At 40.4% G+C, this 23,368-nt stretch overlaps 1 protein-coding gene across 9 annotated transcripts in view; it reads right to left on the bottom strand.

Moving 5' to 3' along the window:
* Positions 1–4,936: 4,936 nt before the first annotated feature.
* The window catches only part of jakmip1 (janus kinase and microtubule interacting protein 1), a 44,407-nt gene continuing 25,975 nt past the window's right edge, over positions 4,937–23,368 (bottom strand). For 2 of the 9 annotated variants that reach the window (XM_034230972.1, XM_034230974.1), the window contains exons 20-26: positions 22,458–22,667; positions 21,365–21,430; positions 21,141–21,217; positions 20,463–21,039; positions 19,312–19,472; positions 18,604–18,667; positions 18,025–18,252 (exon numbers count right to left, since the gene is read on the bottom strand). In XM_034230972.1, coding sequence (XP_034086863.1) covers positions 21,167–21,217; positions 21,365–21,430; positions 22,458–22,667 — 327 coding nt within the window. In that variant the 3' untranslated portion in view covers positions 18,025–18,252; positions 18,604–18,667; positions 19,312–19,472; positions 20,463–21,039; positions 21,141–21,166. Of the gene's footprint in view, positions 6,012–6,221; positions 6,288–6,373; positions 6,528–6,611; positions 6,666–6,748; positions 6,880–7,566; positions 8,291–8,627; positions 8,841–9,528; positions 10,057–10,507; positions 10,565–10,698; positions 10,822–11,284; positions 11,402–11,609; positions 11,757–13,121; positions 13,209–13,339; positions 14,684–14,777; positions 15,258–17,481; positions 18,253–18,603; positions 18,668–19,311; positions 19,473–20,462; positions 21,040–21,140; positions 21,218–21,364; positions 21,431–22,457; positions 23,087–23,368 lie in introns of those variants that run through there. The other 7 variants (XM_034230970.1, XM_034230971.1, XM_034230968.1 and 4 more) reach the window with 6 other exon arrangements.

The raw sequence follows: 23,368 nt of genomic DNA, 5'->3' as shown, positions 1-23,368 counted from the left end.
TTATGAGTACTGCAATTATATAATAAATAGACTTTTAATTTCCAAAAGCAGAAGTACTCATTAGACAGAACAGCACTTTAGGAATGCTTTTTATATATTTTATACTAACAGATTAGTATAATTGTTGGGGACCATGTATGCATCGGTAAATCAGCTGAATACATAAACTTAAATAAAACTTAAATAAAATAAATAAACTTTATTTATATATCATGTAGAGCCACTCGAAGAAATCCAGCTGTAAGTACTCATGGAGATCAAAGTGTTTTAAATGATAAGTGGAATCAAATGGACGGGTATAAAGAGACTTTCAGTGAAAAAGCATTAATCACAAAACTCTTCATATATGAATATATTTTATGGTTCTTTCCTTTATGTCGTATTTTTGCGTATAAATAGTAATGCAATATTTTGAATAGTATCTTGTGAAACTATGACTAAGAATTTGCACATAATTGTACAGTATGTGAGTAAATGTACGGCTAAACAATACCACCCTGAATGATAATAGTTATTGGTTTTCTCAAGATCTTCTACTACCTTATTGATTCCTTTGAACGCAATCTTCCAAAAACCTGCACCCAAACCGCAGAAGTGTCAATCAATTGATCAAGTTAACCAATGTTGTAATGCATCACATGCTGTTGACATTTACTTTACCATTCCTTTCATTCTTCCTGACACAAACCTGCAAATAACTCAAGAGACATGCAGAGACTAAAAGAGGCTGAACAATGTAAGAAGAAAGAAATGGAAGCACCGGAGCGAAAGAGGAGAAAGAGGATGCAGCCAGAGACATAATCGTATAATGTCCTTCTGGGCTATATTTAGTACTGGACTGGAGGCTAGCACATTAAATACGGGGGGGGGAACAGCAATAACGGCAAAGTTAAGAGGTGGAGAAATGAGGAAATAGATGTCAACAGACACAATGGGGGGAGAGGGAGGCAGGCAATAACACAATAACAATGCAAATGAAAGGGAAAAAGAATCAAACAGAAGGAATTGAGAGCAGTGGGGTCTGCAGATAGCAGGGGGGTCTGCAGAGAGCAGGGGGGTGTAAATGTCCCATCGCCTACATTATTGGGGTTATTTGCTATCAAGCTGTTCAGATAAAAAATGGGATGAATACTTGTTCTGTAGACGCTGAATGGACCTGGAAGAAGAGGAAGGTGGGATGAAGAGAATAACAGGGTAGAAAAGTGAAAGAGAGACAAGAAAGAAAGAAGAAATGGAGAGGTGGGGGAGATACAAGCAAGTCAAACGGGTGAGCAGTGAGGAATAAGGGGGAGGATTGTTTTCTAAGGCGCCACTGCTGTTTTTCCAATTAAGAATGAAGGAGATTTGTTGAAAAACCCAATAATATAATGTTAAAAAAAGAAGAATGAAGGCGATTACTGTGTGGGGGAATTTGCATAAACATGTTTCTCTATTACCGCCCCCATTGTTCATGATTAATTAGATTAGGGTTGCCTATGCGTTTATATTCAAGCGTGTAATTGCAACTAATTGCTTGTCTCTTCCCAAATGAAAAGTTGTGCTGTTTGCTGTTTCTTTCAACATGGACTTACTCAAAGTGATGAAGCTCCTTGCCTGGTAGGAGGCGGACCTGATGGCACTGTGGATGATAAAGATGTGGAGAAAATTGAAAGGGAACTTGAGTGGAGGAGAGAAGAAACAAGATGAGCTGCAAGAGAGATAGAGTTTCATGACGCACAATAAAGCACTTCAAATTGAGCTATAAAAAGGGGCAAAAATAGAGAAAAGGGCTGTAATATAAACTACTTTGGAAAGAAAATGTATAAAATGAAAGGAGAAAAATGTGGATTGTATGAAAGAGAGATTAAGTTGTATAAAAACAATATAAACAGGGAAGAAAGGGAGACAAATAGAACAGGCTTGAAGTATGAAGGTGAAAGTAATATAAAAGGAGAGATGATGAGAAAAGGGGAAAGGAGCTGGAGATAGGCAGAAAACTGAGCGAGACAAAAAGAAAGGAGATTTCTAGATCCGTCAGAAGAGAATCACAGGCGGCCAGCTGTGAGCTCTGATAGTGCTGTGCCTCTAAATATAACAAGCACTGAGATGGACTGATACGGCCACAACAACAGAAACACAGATCTGAGAATAAAGGAGGCGTCTCAACACTGAGGAGAGAAAGACAGAATACAAAATGCCAAATCTGTACACTACACACACAAAAATCATAAGCTCTCAGCGGTTGGTAATTTTCCTGTGATGACATTTTTAGTGTCCCAATGTGTTTGCATAATATGACAATATCCATTCAGGGCTCCAGCACTCACTACGCACAGTAGTATCACAACCACAACGCTGATGTATGACAACTTAACACACCAAAACAAAACCCTCCAGCACGGAGACCCATCTGCCCAGACACGGCAGCGAGAGGAACCCACTTTTAGAGCTAATCTCTGGGTGCAAACATCCCCCTGGAGGCGTGGAAGTCGACCCCAGACCGCCACCACACTCAGGACGGTCAGGGTGTTAGTGGCAGAGATGGAGTGACAACATCCCCTCTGGGTGAAATTAAAACCTCGACACACCATCGCTCTCTCTTTTGAAGCTTCCCCCTCCCCCTCAAGACCCCCTGCTGATGACAACTGTCTGTCTCACACACACACTCCTGCAAGAAAGAGATATCCCCTGGAGTGTGGATACAGTCGCAGCAACATATGCAGAGCATATATCCACACATGGAAAGCTCCAGAAGTGTCTTTGAACATCACACCAGAATATTCTCGCAGGAAGCTTGAGCCCAGCTGCCATTGACCTCCCCCCCCCCCTCGTTTTCCTCCTCTATCTCTCTCTACTCCCATGTTGGCCTTCATGGGAAGAGCTGAGCTAAGCTCGGCATCATTAACATTCGGAAGAGAAAATTAATTAACACCAACATCATTAGCTCATGTAAACAAGACCTTAAGCACACACATCATGTATGTTGGAGTGTGTTTTAATAATGAAGGTGAGTGTAATGAGAGTCCTGAGGGTCCAGCTGAGCCTCTCGAAGGCTTCAGGGGCCATTCTAGTGGAGCCACTGCACTGCAGCTTGTTTTGATGCTGCAGTGCAAGACTACAGTAAGTCACGGGAACATGTACAACTTGAGTCCAACCCAACAGGTATAAGACGGGTGTAAAGTCTCCAACATGCAATGCAGCATTTTTGTATTTTATGATATATGTTGCATCGTTGGAGGAGCTCGGGTCATAAGATTTTCATTGCCATTTCTACACTGTAGCTTATGTGCATATGACAATAAAACTTGTGAATTTGAGCGGGAACTACTCCCTGTTGTTTTGCATTAATGAAAAATCCTGTTATGTGGAGTTTGGACTATTTAGTTTGAACAAGATTTACAGAAAATAAATACAAAACTATCAATCTGATAACATTGTATGTGCTGTATACTATACACAACAATCCATATAATAAATTGACGGTGGAGTAGATACACTCTTCAGGCTTATTCTAGGTTCAAGGTTATGTGTATTGACCCACTAGGGAAATGTGTCTTGCAGAAAGGGTGCACATACAAACAGAATATAAAAAGAGAACATCAACAAAATAAATCACAGAGCTAGAGTAATAAAATAGAAATGCATAGTGCACATATAGTGTGCAAGGAGTGCAGCTAGAGTGCTATTTGCTATTAAGCATATTAATAGCACTGGGATGGTTATAAATATTATTCCTTTATTCCTCTGCAGTTTAAGAATAATGCATGTTGTGGTCCTGTCATTTAAACATGCATGCACGTGGTGGAAGAAGTATTCAAATACTATTCTTAAAAAATCTATATAAGGATACTTTAGAAATAGTTTAGATATATTAGAAATCTTCCAATAAAAATGCCACTCCAGTAAAACTAGTTATACTTGAGTATTATTAGTTAAAAGTACTTTTAGACAAATTTTGACAAAGAGTACTCACAATGAAGAAAAAGCCCTTGTGTGAATTTAATATGATATAAGCATTGGGTATACATATTGTTTTATTATTAAAGGACATCCTATTTTGTGTTTAAAAATCTTTAAAATATAAAGTTAAAAAGTAAAGCTGTCATATATTGTAGTGAAGTGAAAAGTACAATATTTCTCTCTTAATTGTCTAGGAGAAAAAATTGTACTTAAGTAAAGTACTTGAGAAACTTGAGTTCCTTTAACCACTTTAAAACCTGACATGGTGTACTAAATAGCCTACATAATAGGAGGTCCAAATGTTGTCGTTATACTGTGTTGATATGAGAGGGTTTTCTGTGTGTGTGGGTGTGACAGAAAGGGAGTCACAGGAACAGGGAAAGGAGCAGAAGAAAAGGTTAAAGATGATACATGATTAAATGTTGGATGACAGAACTTACTGCTGCACCCATTGGCTCACCCTCACACAAACACACTCCCTCCTCCACCCAGGAGCTTCTCTTTCCGCAGAGTGTGAGCAATGACTTTCTCAGAGGAGTTCCCAAATCTGCTGAGAACAGCAGGTGATTATTAAACTCCTTTTCTCATATTGTTTAAAGCTGCTGATTCTTCATCATCTTTTCTCACCTCAGTTTCTGGTGCTTACGTTGTTTTCAATGGGAGAGAAGAGACTAGGATTTAGCTGTTTTGTATGCACGTCGTCATCCACTTCACTAAATGTCTCGTGACAACCACAACACATGTCACTCACGCCAAACACACGCAGTAAACACGTGTACACACACAGTCATCAATGAAGGTCTGCCACCTAGTGTTCATTAATGGGAAGTGTACAGCTACAGTAGCCCATCAAGGATTCAATATAATCCCCAAATGTTTAGATGGATTGTGACTTTCTGTATAACTTCTGGATTACAAATTGTTAACCAAAAGGTGTTTGTTATTTTGCCTCTTTCATGTGTTCACATACACGCACAGACACTGGAATGACAGTTAATATCATATAAACATTTAATCTCTGTACAGGAATCAATATTTTCTAGTACTGATATAAAAATACCTTTGCTGCACCATGATCAATTCACACCCATACATACAGTAGGTAGTAAAATAACTTCATAAAAGAACATCATATGTGTGTTTTGAATGTTGTATAAAACAATATGAGCGTGCAAACATGACATCTATTAGATATTAAAAACAAAGTGTCACTCATACAAAAACACGTACAGTTTGTGGTACATTACATTGGCATATCTTCTATAATATTCTCTACAAAAAAATATGTGAAAATTTAAAACTTTTAAATATCAATAATAACTGTGTGAAAAACTTAAATAGCTTCTGTGTTTGAAGTAATCCCGTAGACCTGTGAGCAGAAGGAGACAGATAAGTCTTTGGAGTGAATCGTTTTTTTTCTCATATTTGGCTTCATGTGTAAAAATCAAGTAAGATGACCTGCGGGTACAATATTGAGTCTGTACATTATACAGTATAGGTTGATTTAAAAAAGGCTTTTGATACAGTACGTGTCCCTTTAGCCAGCGGTTCATGTGATAGAGTCCAGAGGGGCAGCAGAGATGACTCTCGGTGTTTCACACAGTGTTAGAATGTGCAGCAGATGTCCATCCAACTATTTTGAGTCTTAACAATGTTGGAATACGTGGTGCAACAGGCAGCATTTGGAAAGTCATTGATCTTGGCTTCATATAGTTTGTAGTGAAGTATCACTTTTTATCAGCCTGGGAGTCTCTATTTCCTATACATTCAATCCGGCCGGTTGGTCTCTGAAACAGGAAGTTCTCTCAAAGAGGATCAGCAACTCTTCCCCTGCTTTCAATTCAGACTCTCTGCGCAGAAGCAAGAGTCTTGCTTTGTATGACATCTTTAGATAATCGTTTCAAGAGTTTAGCGGAGAGCCATAGGTCATGGGCTGGTAAAGTGAGACAACGTGAGATATTTCTGATTGGTTGACCTGAGCCGGAGTCCCAGCAGCGTGACGGAGCCTCCCTGGCTGCTGAGGTGGAGGTCAGGACGTCCCACAGAGGGCTGCAACTAAAGATGGCTGTGCACTGGAGGGCGGACACACAGGACGGAGGGAAAATAGATTGTCACACAGAGGAGAATGGAAAGTGCCAGAATGACAAAGTGTCTTCAAGGTCTATTTGAATATTAGCTACATTATGTTCAATTTAACTGTCATATTAATCTGTTATTTGTTTTAAACACATAACTTAAATAAACAAAAACAAACGGAAATCATTTAGATTTACACTATTTACCTGTCAAACTTCAGCCAATGGCAGTGAAGGTTTTCACTCAGAAGATGGAATTATCCTACAGTGAGACTGACAAAGAAATAAAAACACAAACTAATGGTACGCAGTAACAATATTTAGTTTAAGAAACAGGGGTGTCTAATATATATACTTACTGGTTGACCTTTGCCATCCTTACGTTTGCAGTGAGTCTGTTCTGACCGACGTGCTGTACAGGGCGTGGACAAAGTTTGAAGTGAGAGCTTCAGAGCCCAGTGTTTGGACACTTATATTCACTGGGACACTCAGGTTGACGTTCTCTAGAATACACTAGAAAAAGGAAACAAAGTATGTAATACATTAGAGTGATTAGTTTTCTTTTTTTAGTGATAAGTGCTTTTAGGAGACAGATACCTTGGTGCACGCTGAGCTCATGACCGATTTGTGGAAGTCTCCATCAACAAACACCTGAGAGGTGACAGGAAAGAGTAAGTACAAAAACAAATAAATACTGAAGTCCATGTAAAGTCCATGTAGTTTGTTGTGCCTACCCTGTACCCGTACACAAATGCGCCGTTACTGCAGCCCAGCTCGTCCAGTGGCGGCCTCTCCCAGCCAATCAGGAGGCTGCTTTGTCCGACTGTTCTGATGACCTCAACAGAGCGAACCTCGGCTGGAGCTTCTGCAGGGCATCGGATAAAGTAAGGTAAAACACACTGTCCTAATTTACTTGCATCTACATGCTTGGAATGCTGTGAACAGGAGGCCATTTTCCATTTCTCTCTTTGTTAAATGGCAATCTGATTTTACATCTGACTTTTTCCTTAAAACTAATTATACTACAATAAGGTTATATACACGTAACAGGACTCAGTGCATACAGCACTACCTCAAAACACAAACAATTTATCACCATGTCTTTCAATGTGTTACTGCTTGGGAGTGATAAATGAACACTGATGGAGTAGCCTTCAGGCTTTTCGAATTGGTTACATCATGGTCAACCTCATGGTTTTGTTAAAATACACCCTATCTGGCAGAGAGCCTGCAGGCTAACTTCCCCTGTGTGTGCAATAAACTGCAAGAATTTGTGCTGGAATTTCATATATTATTTCCAATAAAAGAGACAGTAATAGGAAATGGTCCATATCTAGGCTCAGTATAATCCCACTGCGGCACTATAAAAGCACATTTCCTGCCATCTTAAATGGCAATATTATGCACCAAAGCTACAACATGTGTTTATGCAACGTTTCAGCAAATGCTTTTTGATTTTCAAATCAATTTCACCTTTTATGAAAACAAGATTTTATTCCACCAGGACTAGTGTTTTTCCTTTGTGTAATTCATGTCAAATATTGTGTCTTACCAGGTTTAGGTCTTGCTGTCTTGGTCTTTTCCAAAGCAGTGTTGGACTTTCTGGCAGACTTGGACCTCTCAGCAGAGCAATGAGCAGGTGGAGTGCAGGGTGCAGCAAATATAAGTCCATGATATGCAGGGGTAGCACCATCCGTTTCACAAGGCATGTGGAAATGGTTTTCCTCAGGTGCAGTTGGTCTTCTCGGGGCAGTTGTGTCTGAGACAGTGTTTTTTGGATTAGTCTCAGAACATATTAAGACATCAGAGTCAATGGTACAAGTCCTCGGAGTTAAGGGAGTAGGAGCTGTCTCAGATTTGTCTGGGATGGCAGTGATTTTCTTTGGGGATGTTGTTACATTAGTGCCACTGCTTGAAGTGGGTTTGGCTTTGCAAGCTGCCACAGTGTCGAAAGGAGAGCTAGAAAGTGCAGACTTTGTGGTTTTAGACGTGTCTGCTTTAAAGTGATGGTATGTAAACAAGTTCGGACTGAAGCTAACATGAGCAGATCTTGAGGTGACTGCATTAAAGAGTGTGTTAGACGTATTTGTGGACCTCACTGCTGGAGTGTGCTTAGCTTGGCTCACAGCAGCAGCAGCAGTCAGCAGAGAGTTGGTATTTTGATCATTCAAACTGAGGCTCTGCTTCTTTGTGAGAGAGGCTGGTCTCAGGTCTGCAGGAGCTGAAAACGAGAGACATTTCCTGGGCTGATGTCGTCTTCCTCTGCCCTCTGGATCCTTGAAACGGAGAGAGTAAAATGTATTATACGTACCCTAACATTTCAGATTTGGGTTGGAGGCCTAGTAGAATTTCACATACAAGGAATTTGTTTTGGTATTTTGGAGTAGTAAACTTAAAATACACATGGTAAGATAAATGTTAATAACAAAATAAAAACAAGCACTGTAAAAAGAAAGAACATAAATGTAGTAAAAAAAGGAAACATACAAATGAATGATATGAAAAAATATGTACAATATCTGTTTTGTATAATGTCTAAAAATGCACAATAAAACCCAATCAACTTTTTTCAACACTACCCACATGTCTGATGCTGAAAAAGCTTCTTTGTACCTGATAACTGCTCATGAGCGTCCTCTGCAGCTGCTCATGGAGGTTGATGATCTTCTCAGGACTACTCAGCCTCCTGCTGGGACTGACACGCTCCCTAGAGGGGAGAGGAGAGGGACTCAGAGAAGATCTGGTCCAAGGGATGGGATCTGGAGAGGACTTCCCTTTCATGTTTTGGTGATGACATTTCTCTGGTCGACTGGCAGAGGGAGAGAGCTGTGGTGGAATTAAGAAAAGGCATATAGTAGTCTATTGAATTGACTCTCTAACAGACATGTGATTGTACAAACAACAGCAATATGTGTCACTTAACTTGGATAACTTGTAAAGATGCTTTTAAGGAAAAATTATGCTGTTGCTGAGATTGTAGCAGCTTTGTTAAAATGTGCATTAAACCATGTTTGCTCATTACCAAGGGGAATGAGCACAGCCAGGTATATCTCCCTGTTTTACGGCCTCTGATCACCATTTGAAGATGCACTTTCAAAATTGTAAACCTATCCGAAAGTGAATGAGATCATTTCTCATAAACACAGCTGCAAATAATATCTTTGCTTGAAGGTTTTTTTTTTCTCCTGAAAATATTAAAGATGTTGGAAGTGCTTGTATTGATTTTTTAACAATCTGCCATTGTGACAGCATGAAACAACAGACCATTAAATGTTTTTCTGTAATGGTTACAATTAATTCAGGCATGGCTGCACGTAAAGAAGACTTGATGAGTCGGGAACTGCCGGCTTATCTGTCTATTTATGAGGATGGTTTCACAAAACATGCAGTAACAGTTTATTGCTGGTAAAATGCAACACTTAACAGACCATTAAGCCAGAGTCATTTCAGAAAGAAAAGCGTGTTTATAAATATAAATACATTTCACATAAATACATTATTTGTAGTATCTTACCGGTGCTGGATTGGATTTGAAGCTCTCTTTCAGTTCTGGAACAACAAGTGATGGCGTCGCTTGGAGACGCTCGTGCACAGGTGGGTTGGCATTTTTCTTCAGTGTGGCTGTCGGTGCAGGAGTGACTTCACTAATGCAGTCAGCTACAGCTGTGACCAAAGTTGACTGTTTTTCACTTTTTAGTTCTCTACATTTCACTCCAGATTCAGGTATGAGTTCATTTTGATAAAGCTGATTCACAAGTAGTGGTACAGAAGAGCAGCTCTGATCTTCCGTGAGTCCACTGGTGTAGTCTTGGAATTTGGAAATGAATCCTGGTGTAAACCCAGCGCTGTGATCCCATGTCTTGACGGTGCTCCCTGGTGTGAATGCTGCAGTGTAGTCGTGCAGAGCGGCGTCACTGAGCAGACGCTCCACCTGCAGCGTTAGAGTTGAGTCTGCACAGCCTCTTCGATGCATGTCCTTCATCATCTGAACCAACAGGCTGTTCCTCTCCTGACACTTCACCACCAGGCAGGACAGCTTGGCCTGGTATTGGACGAAACACCTGACGATCAAACTCAACTACAACGAAAATCATCTTACTGAATCTAATAAAGAGATTATAAATTGCCCCCATACATGAATATACCTGGTTCAGTGCCACTGAAGTCAGTCGTTTTTTGGTCGTTTTTGAGCAATGGCTAGATGGAATAAAACACTTTTTCCCAAAATATGTGATATTGATAATATATATGTGTTATTAGAGTATATGAGATTATAATTAATCACTAAAGATCTCTTAGATGTGTTTTACTAAACGGTTTCGAAAGTATCCTTTTGTTGTGATTGTATGTGTGTTGCAGATACATAGCAAAGAGTAAATGCATTTTTGTTACATCAGATAATGCAGATCTAAAAAAACTAAAATAAACAGTTTAGAACAGTCCTACAGAATTATTGTAACATGTCAATAGGAATAAAAAGGTATTTTCCTCACCCTTAAAGGAGCTACTTCCAGATCCGTATGGCTCCTCTTTTTCAAGAGTTCATCATACTACAGCACAAATACAATTAAAAAAAATACACATGAAATGTATACTGTTAACACCCAGACAGGAAAGTAGAAACACATGACAAACAACAAACTGCTTTGACTTTAACGGAGATAAGAGCTGACTGGTTACTTACTTTAGCTCTGATGTCGTTGTAGCGCGTCCTGAGTGAGACGAGAGCCGTGCTCAGATCATCCTTGCTGCCCTGCCCTCGCTTCAGAGCGATATACTCAGAGTTCAGCTCCTCTAGAGCCACTGTCTGCGAGGTTTGACACACACATCAATACATGTTTACACACACACACACAAATACACACACAGGAACAGATCTGAGATGAGAACTTATTGAATTTAAAGATCTTCTTTAAGTTTGACTTTTTTATTTGCAGATCAAGAATCAAATAGTTGAGATCAAACAGTTCAATGTATAGGCCCTTGGAGATTGATCATAGTGCATATTAAAAATGTGATACTTGATAAATATGATATGATACATCTCAGTTAGTTAATTTTAGCTATGCATCAGGAAAGACTGATGTAAACAATGCATTACTCTTACTGGTGTGTTTATTTGGAGAGACTCTTAATTTCCTTCAAAAGGGCAGAAGTTAGTGATCTCCATTTAAAACATGTGGGGAGTTATTGTAAGCAAGTCTGTCCTGTGTTTGTAAGTACTTTAAGGAGTGTGCTACAGCAATACAAAAGAAAGAAACTCTGTTTACCTTAGCTTTGAGCTGAGCTGTGAGGATGTTGTGTCGCTCCTCAACGTGTGTCTTTAGTGACAGAGCATCAGTCCTCTCCCTGAGCAGGCCTGTCACTTTGCTCTGCAGCTGCTTCACCTGAGACACATAAACAGCGATTAGGTCTAACACATAAATAAGAGACGGACACAGATAGCAAATAAACATCGTTTGGGTGTACACATGGGGTGTACATTAGGGAAACGAAGCATCACTGAGTCCAACTGATATTGGCATATTTAGAGCTCATGTTGAGTTTTTCCTTATTGTTTATTCAGTATTTTTATCATTCATTTTGGTTAAATACCTGTGTTGTGAGGTTGTCATTTTCCTCTCTGGTTTCTTCCATTCGATTGGCTACAACAGTCATCCTCACCACCTTGTCAGCTGCCTTCCTCTCCGCCTCCTCCCTCCTGGATTCTGATTGACACAACTCCCTCTGCAGCCTCTTGTTCTGAGCATGACGCAAACATACACACAATAAGTTAGTAAAATCCGCAATGATACACCATGCACTGTAAATATAGAAAAGGCAGAAAATGAAAGAAACAAAAAAAACTTTCCCCACAAATCCAAATCCGTGAAGTGAGTGAACATTTTTTTATTATGAAGGCGTAAAAAGAATTCATAGTTTAAGAATAATTTAAATCAGTGTCCTACAAAGAGACAACTATACCAATTTCTCCACAGCTGCGATTGGTAGCGTGTAGTACTAAACCTTATGTTCGATAAGGCCAAGAGGATTTCATTATCAGAGTCATTAAGCCGGCAAATACATTTATACATAAGATTTCTTAAAACAGCTTGTAGAGTATTGACTGCAGCCACAAACATTTCACTTGCACTAGACCATCGAGGTCTCTTCAATATATTCTCATGGCATCATTATAAGCTACTTGAAGTTTCCGTAAACTTGCTTTTCTGTAGTTTGACCACAGATGTGCCGTATAGAGCGGTGTGCAATATGCTCTGAACAGAGACATCTTCACTCCATCTGTACATGCACCAAACTTACGTAAGAGAATGTTTGCTTGTGCATACATCATGCGGCATTGCCTATAAATATCTTCATCATCTGTCATTTGTTCTGTAATAAAGTGTCCAAGATATTTTAACTTATTACAGACACTAAGATTAATATCAGACAATTTATAATCAGGAAATTTAAGACATTTATCCTCTTTGGTTCTAAAGATCATGACAGCACTCTTACTGGCGTTGTATTTGATGTCATGTTCCACACCATACACAGAACAAACATCAAGAAGCTGCTGAAGACCAGCGCTAGATGGACTCAGCACAACAAGATCATCTGCATACATAATATGGTTCACTAGAGTACTACCAATCATGCATCCAGTATTACAGGCTTTCAGTCGCTTGGACAGATCATTGGACATAATTCCACCAGGCAGACCATCTATTTGTATTTATTTTTGTTTTTTTTAGAAAGGGGCAGGTCATATAAGATTGTATTCTTCTCCCTGCTCCTTTTCGCTCAATGGTGTGTTTATAGAGACATGTTTTGTTGGCAATTATTGTACATTTGGTTATGCGTACCATGAGCGGGACAAATACAAATGAAATGAAATCCAAAGTCAAAAGTGAACAATATCCTAAACATTTTGAAGTTTGGGTTTGAAAAAACAACGCAACTGAAGTGCTGCTGAGTTCTCACCTTAATGTAGTCAAACCTGAGTTCGGATTTTATTTTAACTAAATATTTTTATTTTTGCTTAATCAATGGCAAGTTTAAAAATGAATATTATCTTTCATCACAAAAATGTGTAAATATATTAATGTTAATGTATAAACTCACATCTACACGGCTCTGGTCCAGTTCCTCATGAGACGTCTCCAGTTCTGCTCCCAAAGCTTCAAGCTCCCTCCTCAGATCACTTTGCTCCTGTTTTCAATCAAAAATAAAACTGCATAAGTAATCCAACATAGTGATACACAAGCAGACATGTTACTCGAGGATATTCCTATTGACACTTATATCACGCACAAAGGTAATAAGCCCACCACTCTTAATACCTCTTCAGTGTTTCCTCTGTGGTCCCGAGTCAGACATCTCTGTGTATCTCCTGTTTCAGTCGTCAGAGGCTGCTTCTGATTCCTCCTCTCTGTTTGTGTTGGGCTGGGCAGAGCAGCTTTGAGGCGGTCTCTTTCCTCTCTTAGGCCCTGAAGTAAAAGCGTCATCTTCTTTTCTTCCTGTTTCAAACAGCTGATTGAATGCTCAATTCTTTCTTCATCTTCTCTCAAAGTGATAGCTGATTTTATTACCTCTTCACGTTCTTCTTGTGAAGTGGAAGATGATCGTTCCTCGTCTCTCTGTTTCTTCAGACACTTAAGAGAATCAGTGAGTTCATCCCTCTCTTGTTTTAAATGAAGCACCGCCTGGCTCAACTGCTCACTCTCTGTCTGTACACTTTGTAGTGACTGCATGATTTGATCTCTTTCTTCTTTTCCATGTGAGAGAGATTCTAACAGTTTCTCTTTTTCTATTTCGAGGCCAGATAAAGACTCTTTCTCCTCTTTCAGGCCACTCGTAGACCTTATAAGCTGGTCCCTCTCATCCTTGAACCCACAGACTGTCCTCGTGAGCTGCTCTCTCTCTTGTTTCAGACCAGCCACAGATTTAGAGATGCCGTCTTTCTCCTCCTTCAGTCCCCAAACTGTCCGAGTTAACTGCTGTTTCACTTCCGTCTGTGTTTGGACGGACAGACTTACGTCTCTCTGATGCGCCCTGAGAGTATTCAGGCTGCCTGACAGTTCTTCTTCTTCTGTTTTGAGGCTCTGGACAGTCTTGGTCAGCTGGGACACTTTATCAGTCAGTGTACTAACATGCAGACTGCTTAGCAGATCATCTTGATTATTATGCTGAGAACTGGCTGCTGTAACTATAGTCAAATCTTCTGCTTGTTGACTGGACTCAAGCCGTGGTTCATCCCCTTTTAGCATGCTCTCCACCAAACTGTCAACACATTCTTTGAGGTTCTTCTGTTGAAAACATCCTGATGTTGCAGCTGAGAATTCACTTTGCAGTTTGTTGCCAATCTGTGACTCCTCCATACGTTGTTCACTCTCCACTAACCTTTGCTGCAGCTCCATGATGCTATTCAGATCGTCCTCAGTCTTCTTGGTGAGTTCTGTAATCAAACACTCTTGTTCCTGGCTCTCCTGCTTCAGCGTGACTCTGTCTGCCTCTAGCTCGGAGATATGCTGCCTCAGATGTGTTCGCTCCCTCTTGATCTCCTCTTCTCTGAGCTCATTGTGAGCCAGAAGCTCCTGAATCCGTTCTGCCAAGGCCCGGTTCTCCTGGTTCAGGGCCAAGACAAGTTCATCCTCACCTCCATCACTGGGTGGTAGTGTGCTAACCTGAGTAAACAAAATGGTAGAATTCATGATAAACTGAAAAAGATTATGATGGAAAATTGGTAAACTTGGGAATACTGACACCCCTGTGACATACCTCTTCTTTTGAAGACCCCTGCTGCGCATCTGCTTCTTGTTTCTCAGAGTCTTTCTTGAGTTGTAATTTCATTCGAGTGTTCTCCTGATCCATCATCCGCAGCTGCTCCTGTGTTTTCCCCAGGGTGACCTCCAGGCGGTCACGTTGATCTTGAAGTGCTTTGAGATCATCCCCTAACCCCAGGCTCCTGTAGGCTTCCATCAGGGCCTCAGATTCCTCACTGGGGCTTTCCTCCATGTTTAGGATCCCTCTGGAGCACCAGGTCCCCAGTTTCAACTCATCTAGTTTCTCTGTAGTCAATGAGAGTGACTGGGGACTGGTGTTGTTTTTTTTAAAGGTTTTAGGCGGATTTTCTGATTTGGCAGATGAAGAGTGATCCTCTGTGTTGTCCTGTAGGCTCTCTGCTGCCACCAGCTGGTGAACAGGTGGAACTACAGAGGAATAAGGCTGGCCTGTTCCCTCATCCGACGTTAGATGTACCTACACAGAGATAACAGTTGTGGGACAAAATGTGTGAATCCTGTGAAAATTAAAATTACAAAACACTGAATAATATAACATAATCCCACAACTGTTATCTCTATAGTAGCTATAGTGACACATATATATTTAGACACACATTGAAGCATTGAAAACACATTATGTAACATCCTAATCCTATCCCTATAGAGCTTTCCCTTTTCAGGAGATTGCATCCTTTTTATGCTGTAATACCTTCTTTTGGAATAACAGGAAGGTATTAACAGCATTAAGCCAATAATAAAACCGAATTGAATATTTGTTCACCCTTTAAATATGTTTACAAACACTTTATGATCTGTCTAATGTGAAAAACTAGTTTAAATTAATCCCAGAAACAACTTACTTTATTAAATCAACTAATAGTCCTCTTTAATCTCTCAGGAACTTGATAAATACTTCTTGTCTAAAGTATTTTCTCAAGAAACCATAAATGTATGTACAGTGGGGCAAAAAAGTATTTAGTCAGCCACCAATTGTGCAAGTTCTCCCACTTAAAAAGATGAGAGGCCTGTAATTCAACTATGAGAGACAGAATGGGGGGAAAGAATCCAGGAAATCACATTGTAGGATTTTTAATGAATTAATTGGTAAATTCCTCGGTAAAATAAGTATTTGGTCACCTACAAACAAACAAGATTTCTGGCTCTCACAGACCTGTAACTTCTTCTTTAAGAGCCTCCTCTGTCCTCCACTTGTTAACTGTATTAATGGCACCTGTTTGAACTTGTTATCAGTATAAAAGACACCTGTCCACAACCTCAAACAGTCACACTCCAAACTCCACTATGGCCAAGACCAAAGATCTGTTTGCTAGAGAGCATTTAGATGATCCGAATGTACTTATTGTAAGTCGCTTTGGATAAAAGCGTCAGCTAAATGCAATGTAATGTAATGTAATGATCCAGAAGAGGATTGGGAGAATGTCATATGGTCAGATGAAACCAAAATAAAACTTTTTGGTAAAAACTCAACTAGACGTGTTTGGAGGAGAAAGAATGCTGAGTTGCATCCAAAGAACACCATACCTACTGTGAAACATGGGGGTGGAAACATCATGCTTTGGGGCTGTTTTTTCTGCAAAGGGACCAGGACGACTGATCCGTGTAAAGGAAAGAATGAATGGGGCCATGTATCGTGAGATTTTGAGTGACAACCTCCTTCCATCAGCAAGGGCATTGAAGATGAAACGTGGCTGGGTCTTTCAGCATGACAATGATCCCAAACACACCGCCCGGGCAACGAAGTAGTGGCTTCGTAAGAAGCATTTCAAGGTCCTGGAGTGGCCTAGCCAGTCTCCAGATCTCAACCCCATAGAAAATCTTTGGAGGGAGTTGAAAGTCTGTGTTGCCCAGCGACAGCCCCAAAACATCACTGCTCTAGAGGAGATCTGCATGGAGGAATGGGCCAAAATACCAGCAACAGTGTGTGAAAACCTTGTGAAGACTTACAGAAAACGTTTGACCTCTGTCATTGCCAACAAAGGGTATATAACAAAGTATTGAGATGAACTTTTGTTATTGACCAAATACTTATTTTCCACCATAATTTGCAAATTAAAATTAAATTAATTAAAAATTAAAAATCAGACAATGTGATTTCCTGGATTCTTTCCCCCCATTCTGTCTCTCATAGTTGAAGTGTACCTAGGATGAAAATTACAGGCCTCTCTCATCTTTTTAAGTGGGAGAACTTGCACAATTGGTGGCTGACTAAATACTTTTTTGCCCCACTGTATGCAAGCGTATACATTCATAGCATTCAAAAACATAATAGAAATAAAATTGAAGCTGTTCAGTTCTTTTTGTAAATATCTGTGATTTTGATTAGATACTTTTAAATGAAATGTGGAATGATTGTGTTAAGAAAACTGGATTTGGATATTATAATGGGTTCTTGTATTCATGGCTGTTTTGTTTGCGTTTACTTGTTTTTATATATTTTCTTAAGCTATCTTTCTGTTTATCTAAACAAAAAGTTAAGATACACAATATGTGGTTGTATGTTCAAACGGCAACTCAATGGTTGCTTATTAAAGTTTAAAAAAACAACTTAAAAGTCTAATCACACTGAACTTTACATTTTTTACCTTTTTAGAGGTAACTTTGTTGTGTTGTTGATCTGTTCTGACAGTGTTGATCTCCAAAAAATAAAGCTACATTTAATATAATATTGTGTTACGCACCTCTCCCATGGCAGTGCGAGAGACAGTGTTGGTCCCAGGACATGTGGCGGTGTGTTTTGCTGCATCTGTAAGACTCTGCTTGAGTCTCTGGTTCTCCTCCTTCAGCTCTCCAGCCTCCTCCATCAGGGAGCTTTCAGAAAGCTTCAGCTGTTGCTCCTCTGCCTTCATCTCCTCCACCTTGCACCCCAGGAAGTGGCTGTTCTCTTGGGACTCCTGAAGCTGCTCCATCAGTCTTCTCCGCTCTGTCATCCCATGCTCCTCTCTCTCCAGCAGCACCCTGAGGTCCTCCTGCAGGCTCAGGATGAAGCCTTGCAGCCTGGCTTCACTTGGAGTCTGCGTTGCGTCTTTGACTGGTCCCCCTTGTATGTCTTTCTCAGCTTCCCTTTCATTTCCCACACTGGACTGCCATTGCCTCCTCCTCTCCTCCTTTCCCTCTTCCTCTCCTTCCCCCTCTCCTCTCGTAGGAGGAAGCCTCTCCTGTTCTTCCCAGTGTGTCAGAGTCCCGGCGGTGATTCTGACTGCACTGATTTTTGTCAAACCAGTGGCTGCACTCACGGTCATGTCCAGCAGCTGCTTCTCTAAGGTGTAGATCCGGTTCTGTTGGCTCTGCTCTCGGTCCCGGGCCAGGCTGATCTTGTGCTGGAGTTGGGTTTTAAAGTTTTCAAAGTACTGGGACTGGCGACTCATCTCCTCCTCTTTGGCCTTCAGCTGCCGCTGACAGCGCTGCAGTCTGTCCCGCCAAACCTGCTCCCCTCGCTCCTTGTCCCGGGTCTGGGACATTGAGACATTAAGACAAGCACAGGGAGATTTTAAATACATAGATACCAAAGTCAAGTCTGAAAAAATAATTCCTCAGTTAACAGTTATTCAAAGCTGTCCTCTAAGAATATGAAATAGTGTGTGTGTTATTGTTGGCATTATCTGTAGTTAAAATGTGTGACTTGTGTCTTTTTATTTGTATTGTGCATGATTGAACAAACCTGAAATAAATTAAGCTATCTATCTATAAAACGAACACAGTGTACTTGAAAATGCATCATTCAAATTGCCTTAAATCTCAAAGATTGAAATAAAACATTTAAAATAATTAAGGAATATAAATTGTTATTTTCAAGCACTCACCATCATCCTGACCTCGTCCCTGAGCATGTGTAGCCTCTGGTCCAGCCTGTAAGAGTGTTGCATGCTGGGGGGTGGGGGGCAGAGGTTAGCTGACAGAGCTGTAGCAGCAGGCTCCTCTCTGACCTCTATCTCCCTGATCCCATCACCACATCACTGACAGGCTCACATTACATCCCATCAACTTCACACAAGGGTGCACGTACGCATACAAACTGGAAGGTTAAATAACTTTGATCTAGCTTTCTACTAACCCTCAAAGAGAAGAGTGAGAAGATAACATGCATATAAAAAATTTCCTCCAGCTAATGATTCCAGAGGAGATGTTAGCAGCCGTGTGCTCGCAGTGTGCAGAACAGTCAGGTGTGTTTGAAATGTGAGATCACCTTGGACAAATGTGAATATATAGTAGCAGGTGTGTGTGTGTGTGTGTGTGGGTGTTGTGTGTGTGTTGTGTTGTGTGCGTGTGTGTGTGTTGTGTGTGTGTTGGTGTGTGTGTGTGTGTGGTGTGTGTGTGTGTGTGTGTGTGTGTGTGTGTTGTGTGTGTGTGGTGTGTGTGTGTGTGTGTGTGTGTGTGTGTGTGTGTGTGTGTGTGTGTGTGTGTGTGTGTGTGTGTGTGTGTGTGTGTGTGGTGTGTGTGTGTGTGTGTGTGTGTGTGTGTGTGTGTGTGTGTGTGTGTGTGACTGGATCCCCTCTCCCCCAGTCTCTCACCTGTTCCTCAGGTAGCTGTCAAACTGGAGGGTCGAACCGTCACGCTGCTCCAGCTCAGATCCCATCGAGTCTGTTGCCATGGTTACTACACTTCTTCCGGTACCCGTCATGTCCGATGAGGTCACGTGATCCTCCACTGGTTAGCCTGCTGTGAGTTTAACCTGCAAAAGGAGCTGAAGGTGTCAGCTTCACTTTAATGTAAAACTAACACTTCCTTAAAAGTAGAAGTGTTACACATCCTCCCTATGACTCTTGTTTGTATTTTCTTAACTACAGCCTCTCCATAAACACACAGCCATTGGCAAAGATAAAAGCAGACATAGGAAAATATACATAAGCATAAAGTCATGTATTATTCACCATTACAACAGCTTGGTAGCAAGTTGTAGAAGGTGGTATTTCTCAGGTTACCCTGCCTCCTAATCCTGCCGTCTCCTCCTTCTCCTCAGATCACCTCTAATTCTCCAGTTCCCCCAGAACTCAAAGAGTAGGTTCTTACTCACATGCCCGTATGCAAATTGAAACAGCTTTTGGTCTGTTGTGATAATCACATTATTTTCTACCATAGTATAAACTATTTTATACTAGAGATGGACTTCTTTGGGCTCGTGTTTTGCAGGATTGTCAATTGTTTGACTGTGGTGGTGTGAAATTATGAATGACTCACTTGATGGGCCTACTTTTATATTTACATATTTAATGAAATACTGTTAATATAAAAGCCGTTTTTTGCCATGTAAAATACGTTTTAAAAATAGGAAAGTGGGAAATTGTTGTCATCAGGTCAAGAGCCTAGATTTGAATTAACTCAGAGAGTTCATACATTTCTTCATGGTGCGCCTGTCTTCTCTAGAAATAAGTTTTGGATTGTAATTTGTGAAAGAAAATGGTTATTGTTTTCTTAGCCGACTGTTGTAACCTAATAAGTAAGCTAGCAAGCAAGTGTAGCCAATGCATAACAAAACAGGCAAGACTACATAAGTCAATAAATAACCACTTCTCATTTTTGTAAAAAGAAAAAATCATGATCTTGCTGATTCTGTTTTGTAGTCATTTACAAATAGTTAAACTCACACAAGGTTAAATATGAGCTGTTGTAGTATTACATGTACAAAGGATTGGATCATCAAAGGTAATACAATTATAATAACCTGTTTTTTGCACTCCACTGATTGCAGTTTCATCTTCTTAATGCAGCGACGATCTTCCAGTAACTTCAGCCTTCAGTGTGTAAACTTAGTTGCCTTAGAAACATCCCAGACGTTGGACTTTGCCAGAATCCTCCAAATCCAGTTGGCACTCAGCTTGTCCGTCCCCCCCTCCCCTCACTCCCCTCGCTCGGCTCTGTGCTTTCACTCTCCTTGTCCCCCCTCCATCTTTCCTTTCTTTTAACCAACTGGGCATTCTTTCAACCGAGGCTGATTCTTTTCTCCCTTTAATAAATCCTCTGATTCAGAGTTTTCTCACGTTTGCTTCTCACAGAGGAGTTTTTATATTCCAGGTCCAAGAACCATTATAGTAAATGTTATTTATAAATAAATCTGACTTCAAACCTTAAGTATATCTGGTTTCTTATTACATTTTCAAATATGTTTGCATTCCATGTAAGGGTAAAAAGTGCACATTTATCAAAAAGGCCATGGGGTTTTCATGAGCTGTCTACAAATGCATAAAAAACGATTAGGTTTTGCTTCATTCTTGCTTGCATCCACAGCAACCTCATCACACCTAAGAGAAGGAAAGGATGTTTCTTATTACATCTTCATTATTTGTTTTTTCACTGTAACTATGTTAAGTACTGTTATGAAACTGCAAATAAAAGTTTCTACCTGATGTGTGTCCACGGTCACTTTCATTAAGGCCAAAGAATAAATGCTAAAGAGAAAAACAAAAAGAGGAACAAAAACTAAAGAAAAACAAGGGGTATAATCAAGAGGGTGAGAAGAAAAAGAGTATCAATATGTTAATGAAAAACACACACCGTCAGTAAATCTTCACAATCTCTCTTGCTTACATGTTTCTAGTCATATTAAAGTAAAAAGGGAATATTTACCTTTTCCTCTATATCCTTTATTTGTCTCTTTTGCAGTTCAAGCCTGTCCTCCAGGTCTCTAATTCTCTGCAAGGAAAGGACAGACGTGGCTAAGTCAACAGATGAAATACAGTCACTTTATAGTCAACAGTTAATGAGACCAGGATCCAGCTATTCCTTTTTCCCATCATGCCTTTCTGTCTCCATGGAAGCTGTTTTGGGTAAGAATGAGCTGCCATGGAAACCAAAGGGCAGATTAAACAGTGAAAGTGACTCCGTCTTTTACACCTAAAACCAGAGCAGCATATTCCCTGGTTGAACATTAACATATAAGTGTTAAATATCTTATCTAGCTAAAGCATCGTTCACGGTTTAAAAAAGGAGGATTTTGGCAGAGAGACAATGATAGCAATTGAATTACAAAACAAAACCACCTGCTTTTTTGTTTAATATCATCATTTCAATGAATCTCTGTTGGAGCTGATGCTAAATCCAAAATCATATGAATCATTCATTAAGTAAATAAAAATAAGCTGTTTACTATTAACTAATCCATTGTGTCAGCAAGGAGAGTGAGAAAGTGCGAGAACTAAAGCCTGACTGCAGGGAAAAGGGAATCATTTTACTGAACCTTTAAATCTATCAGGACATTCCATCAATACATTTACTTATTATATTTTATGAGTAGTTGATAAGAAATGTGTGTGTAATGTTTAGTGGTGAGAGATAAGAAGAAAATGTTAGGAAGTTACAGTACAGAAAATGGTTCGAATGATTTTAAGGTGCAGTGGTTGTTGATGCACTCAATGAGTTGCATAAGATGTACGAGCCATGGGTGTAAAAACTAATGTGAGGGCTGCAGAGTGGAGGGATACTGAAGAAGTTAGGGTGGGGGTATTCAGATCACAATGACATAAACACACTCAAACACACAAAGTGATTCTGTCTCATCCTCTAACTCTTGCACTTCTACACATGCACTTACAGATAGGTTGCACACACAGGGATACTGCATCTTTCTCATAGCACCAGAGGTGGTGGGGTGAGACGGGTCAGACAGGTACCGGGGTCAGATTGAGAGGCAGCGGTAACCTCCATTTGTTTTCAGCCTTACCTGCTGGGCCTGCTGTAGGAGCTCCATGCGCTCCTGTAAGATCTGACTGTCAAACTGCCGGCTCTGCCTGAGAATCTGCCGCCGCAGCTTGTCCACGGCTAGCCTCAGCTCGTCCCTCTGCCTGTCTGTCAGCGACTCTGCCACCGCCCGGCATGCCGGCTGCTCCTGCTGCAGAGCGCTATACAGCGTGGCCTCCAGCTCGTCGATCCTCTGCACAACCAGCCACGTACACACATACAAAAACACACACACGTGGACAGTTACATGCGCATGCAAAAACACACACACACACATGCATGCACAAGCACACACATGGAGGGACGCATACAACCGGAAACGCACACAAAGACACACGCACACACACGCACACCCACACCCACACACACATACACACCACTGTGACCATGGCAGCTGTGAGGAACACTGTTCCACTTTATATTGGGTTTTTATAGGCTTGACATGCACATGATAACTTAAACTACACTAAGTTTCCTAAAGTTGCCTGACTGTTCCTGCAAAGTTACAATATAAAAAACTGCGAGCGTTCAGCAACACAATATAAAGCGGGACCATAAACACAAGCCAACACCAAAAATGACCAAATGAAATGGTTAGAGAGGGATGTTTTCCTTTATAAGTCAGTGGAAGGGGAGAATGTTTTAGGATCAATTATGCAAACATAAAATCTCAACTCACAACTTGATAATATTATAGTATATAAACAGGATATTAATAAGGCATTATATCTCATATCTTCTATAATAGTAGTACTTTCAGTGATTCCCACAGCATGTTAATACTTTGGGGGGCCCCCAAAGTATAATGGCTCCCCCCAAAGTATAATTTGTGTGTTTTTTGTTACTCAGTGAGCACTCATTTGCATTTGCATTGGTGGCAATGAGTGCTCAGTG

Source organism: Gymnodraco acuticeps, unplaced genomic scaffold (genome assembly GCF_902827175.1).
Source record: "Gymnodraco acuticeps unplaced genomic scaffold, fGymAcu1.1, whole genome shotgun sequence".
Taxonomy (NCBI): Eukaryota; Metazoa; Chordata; class Actinopteri; order Perciformes; family Bathydraconidae; genus Gymnodraco; species Gymnodraco acuticeps.
The sequence above is the reverse complement of the archived record's forward strand: the minus strand, read 5'-3'. Positions and strand labels throughout refer to the sequence as shown.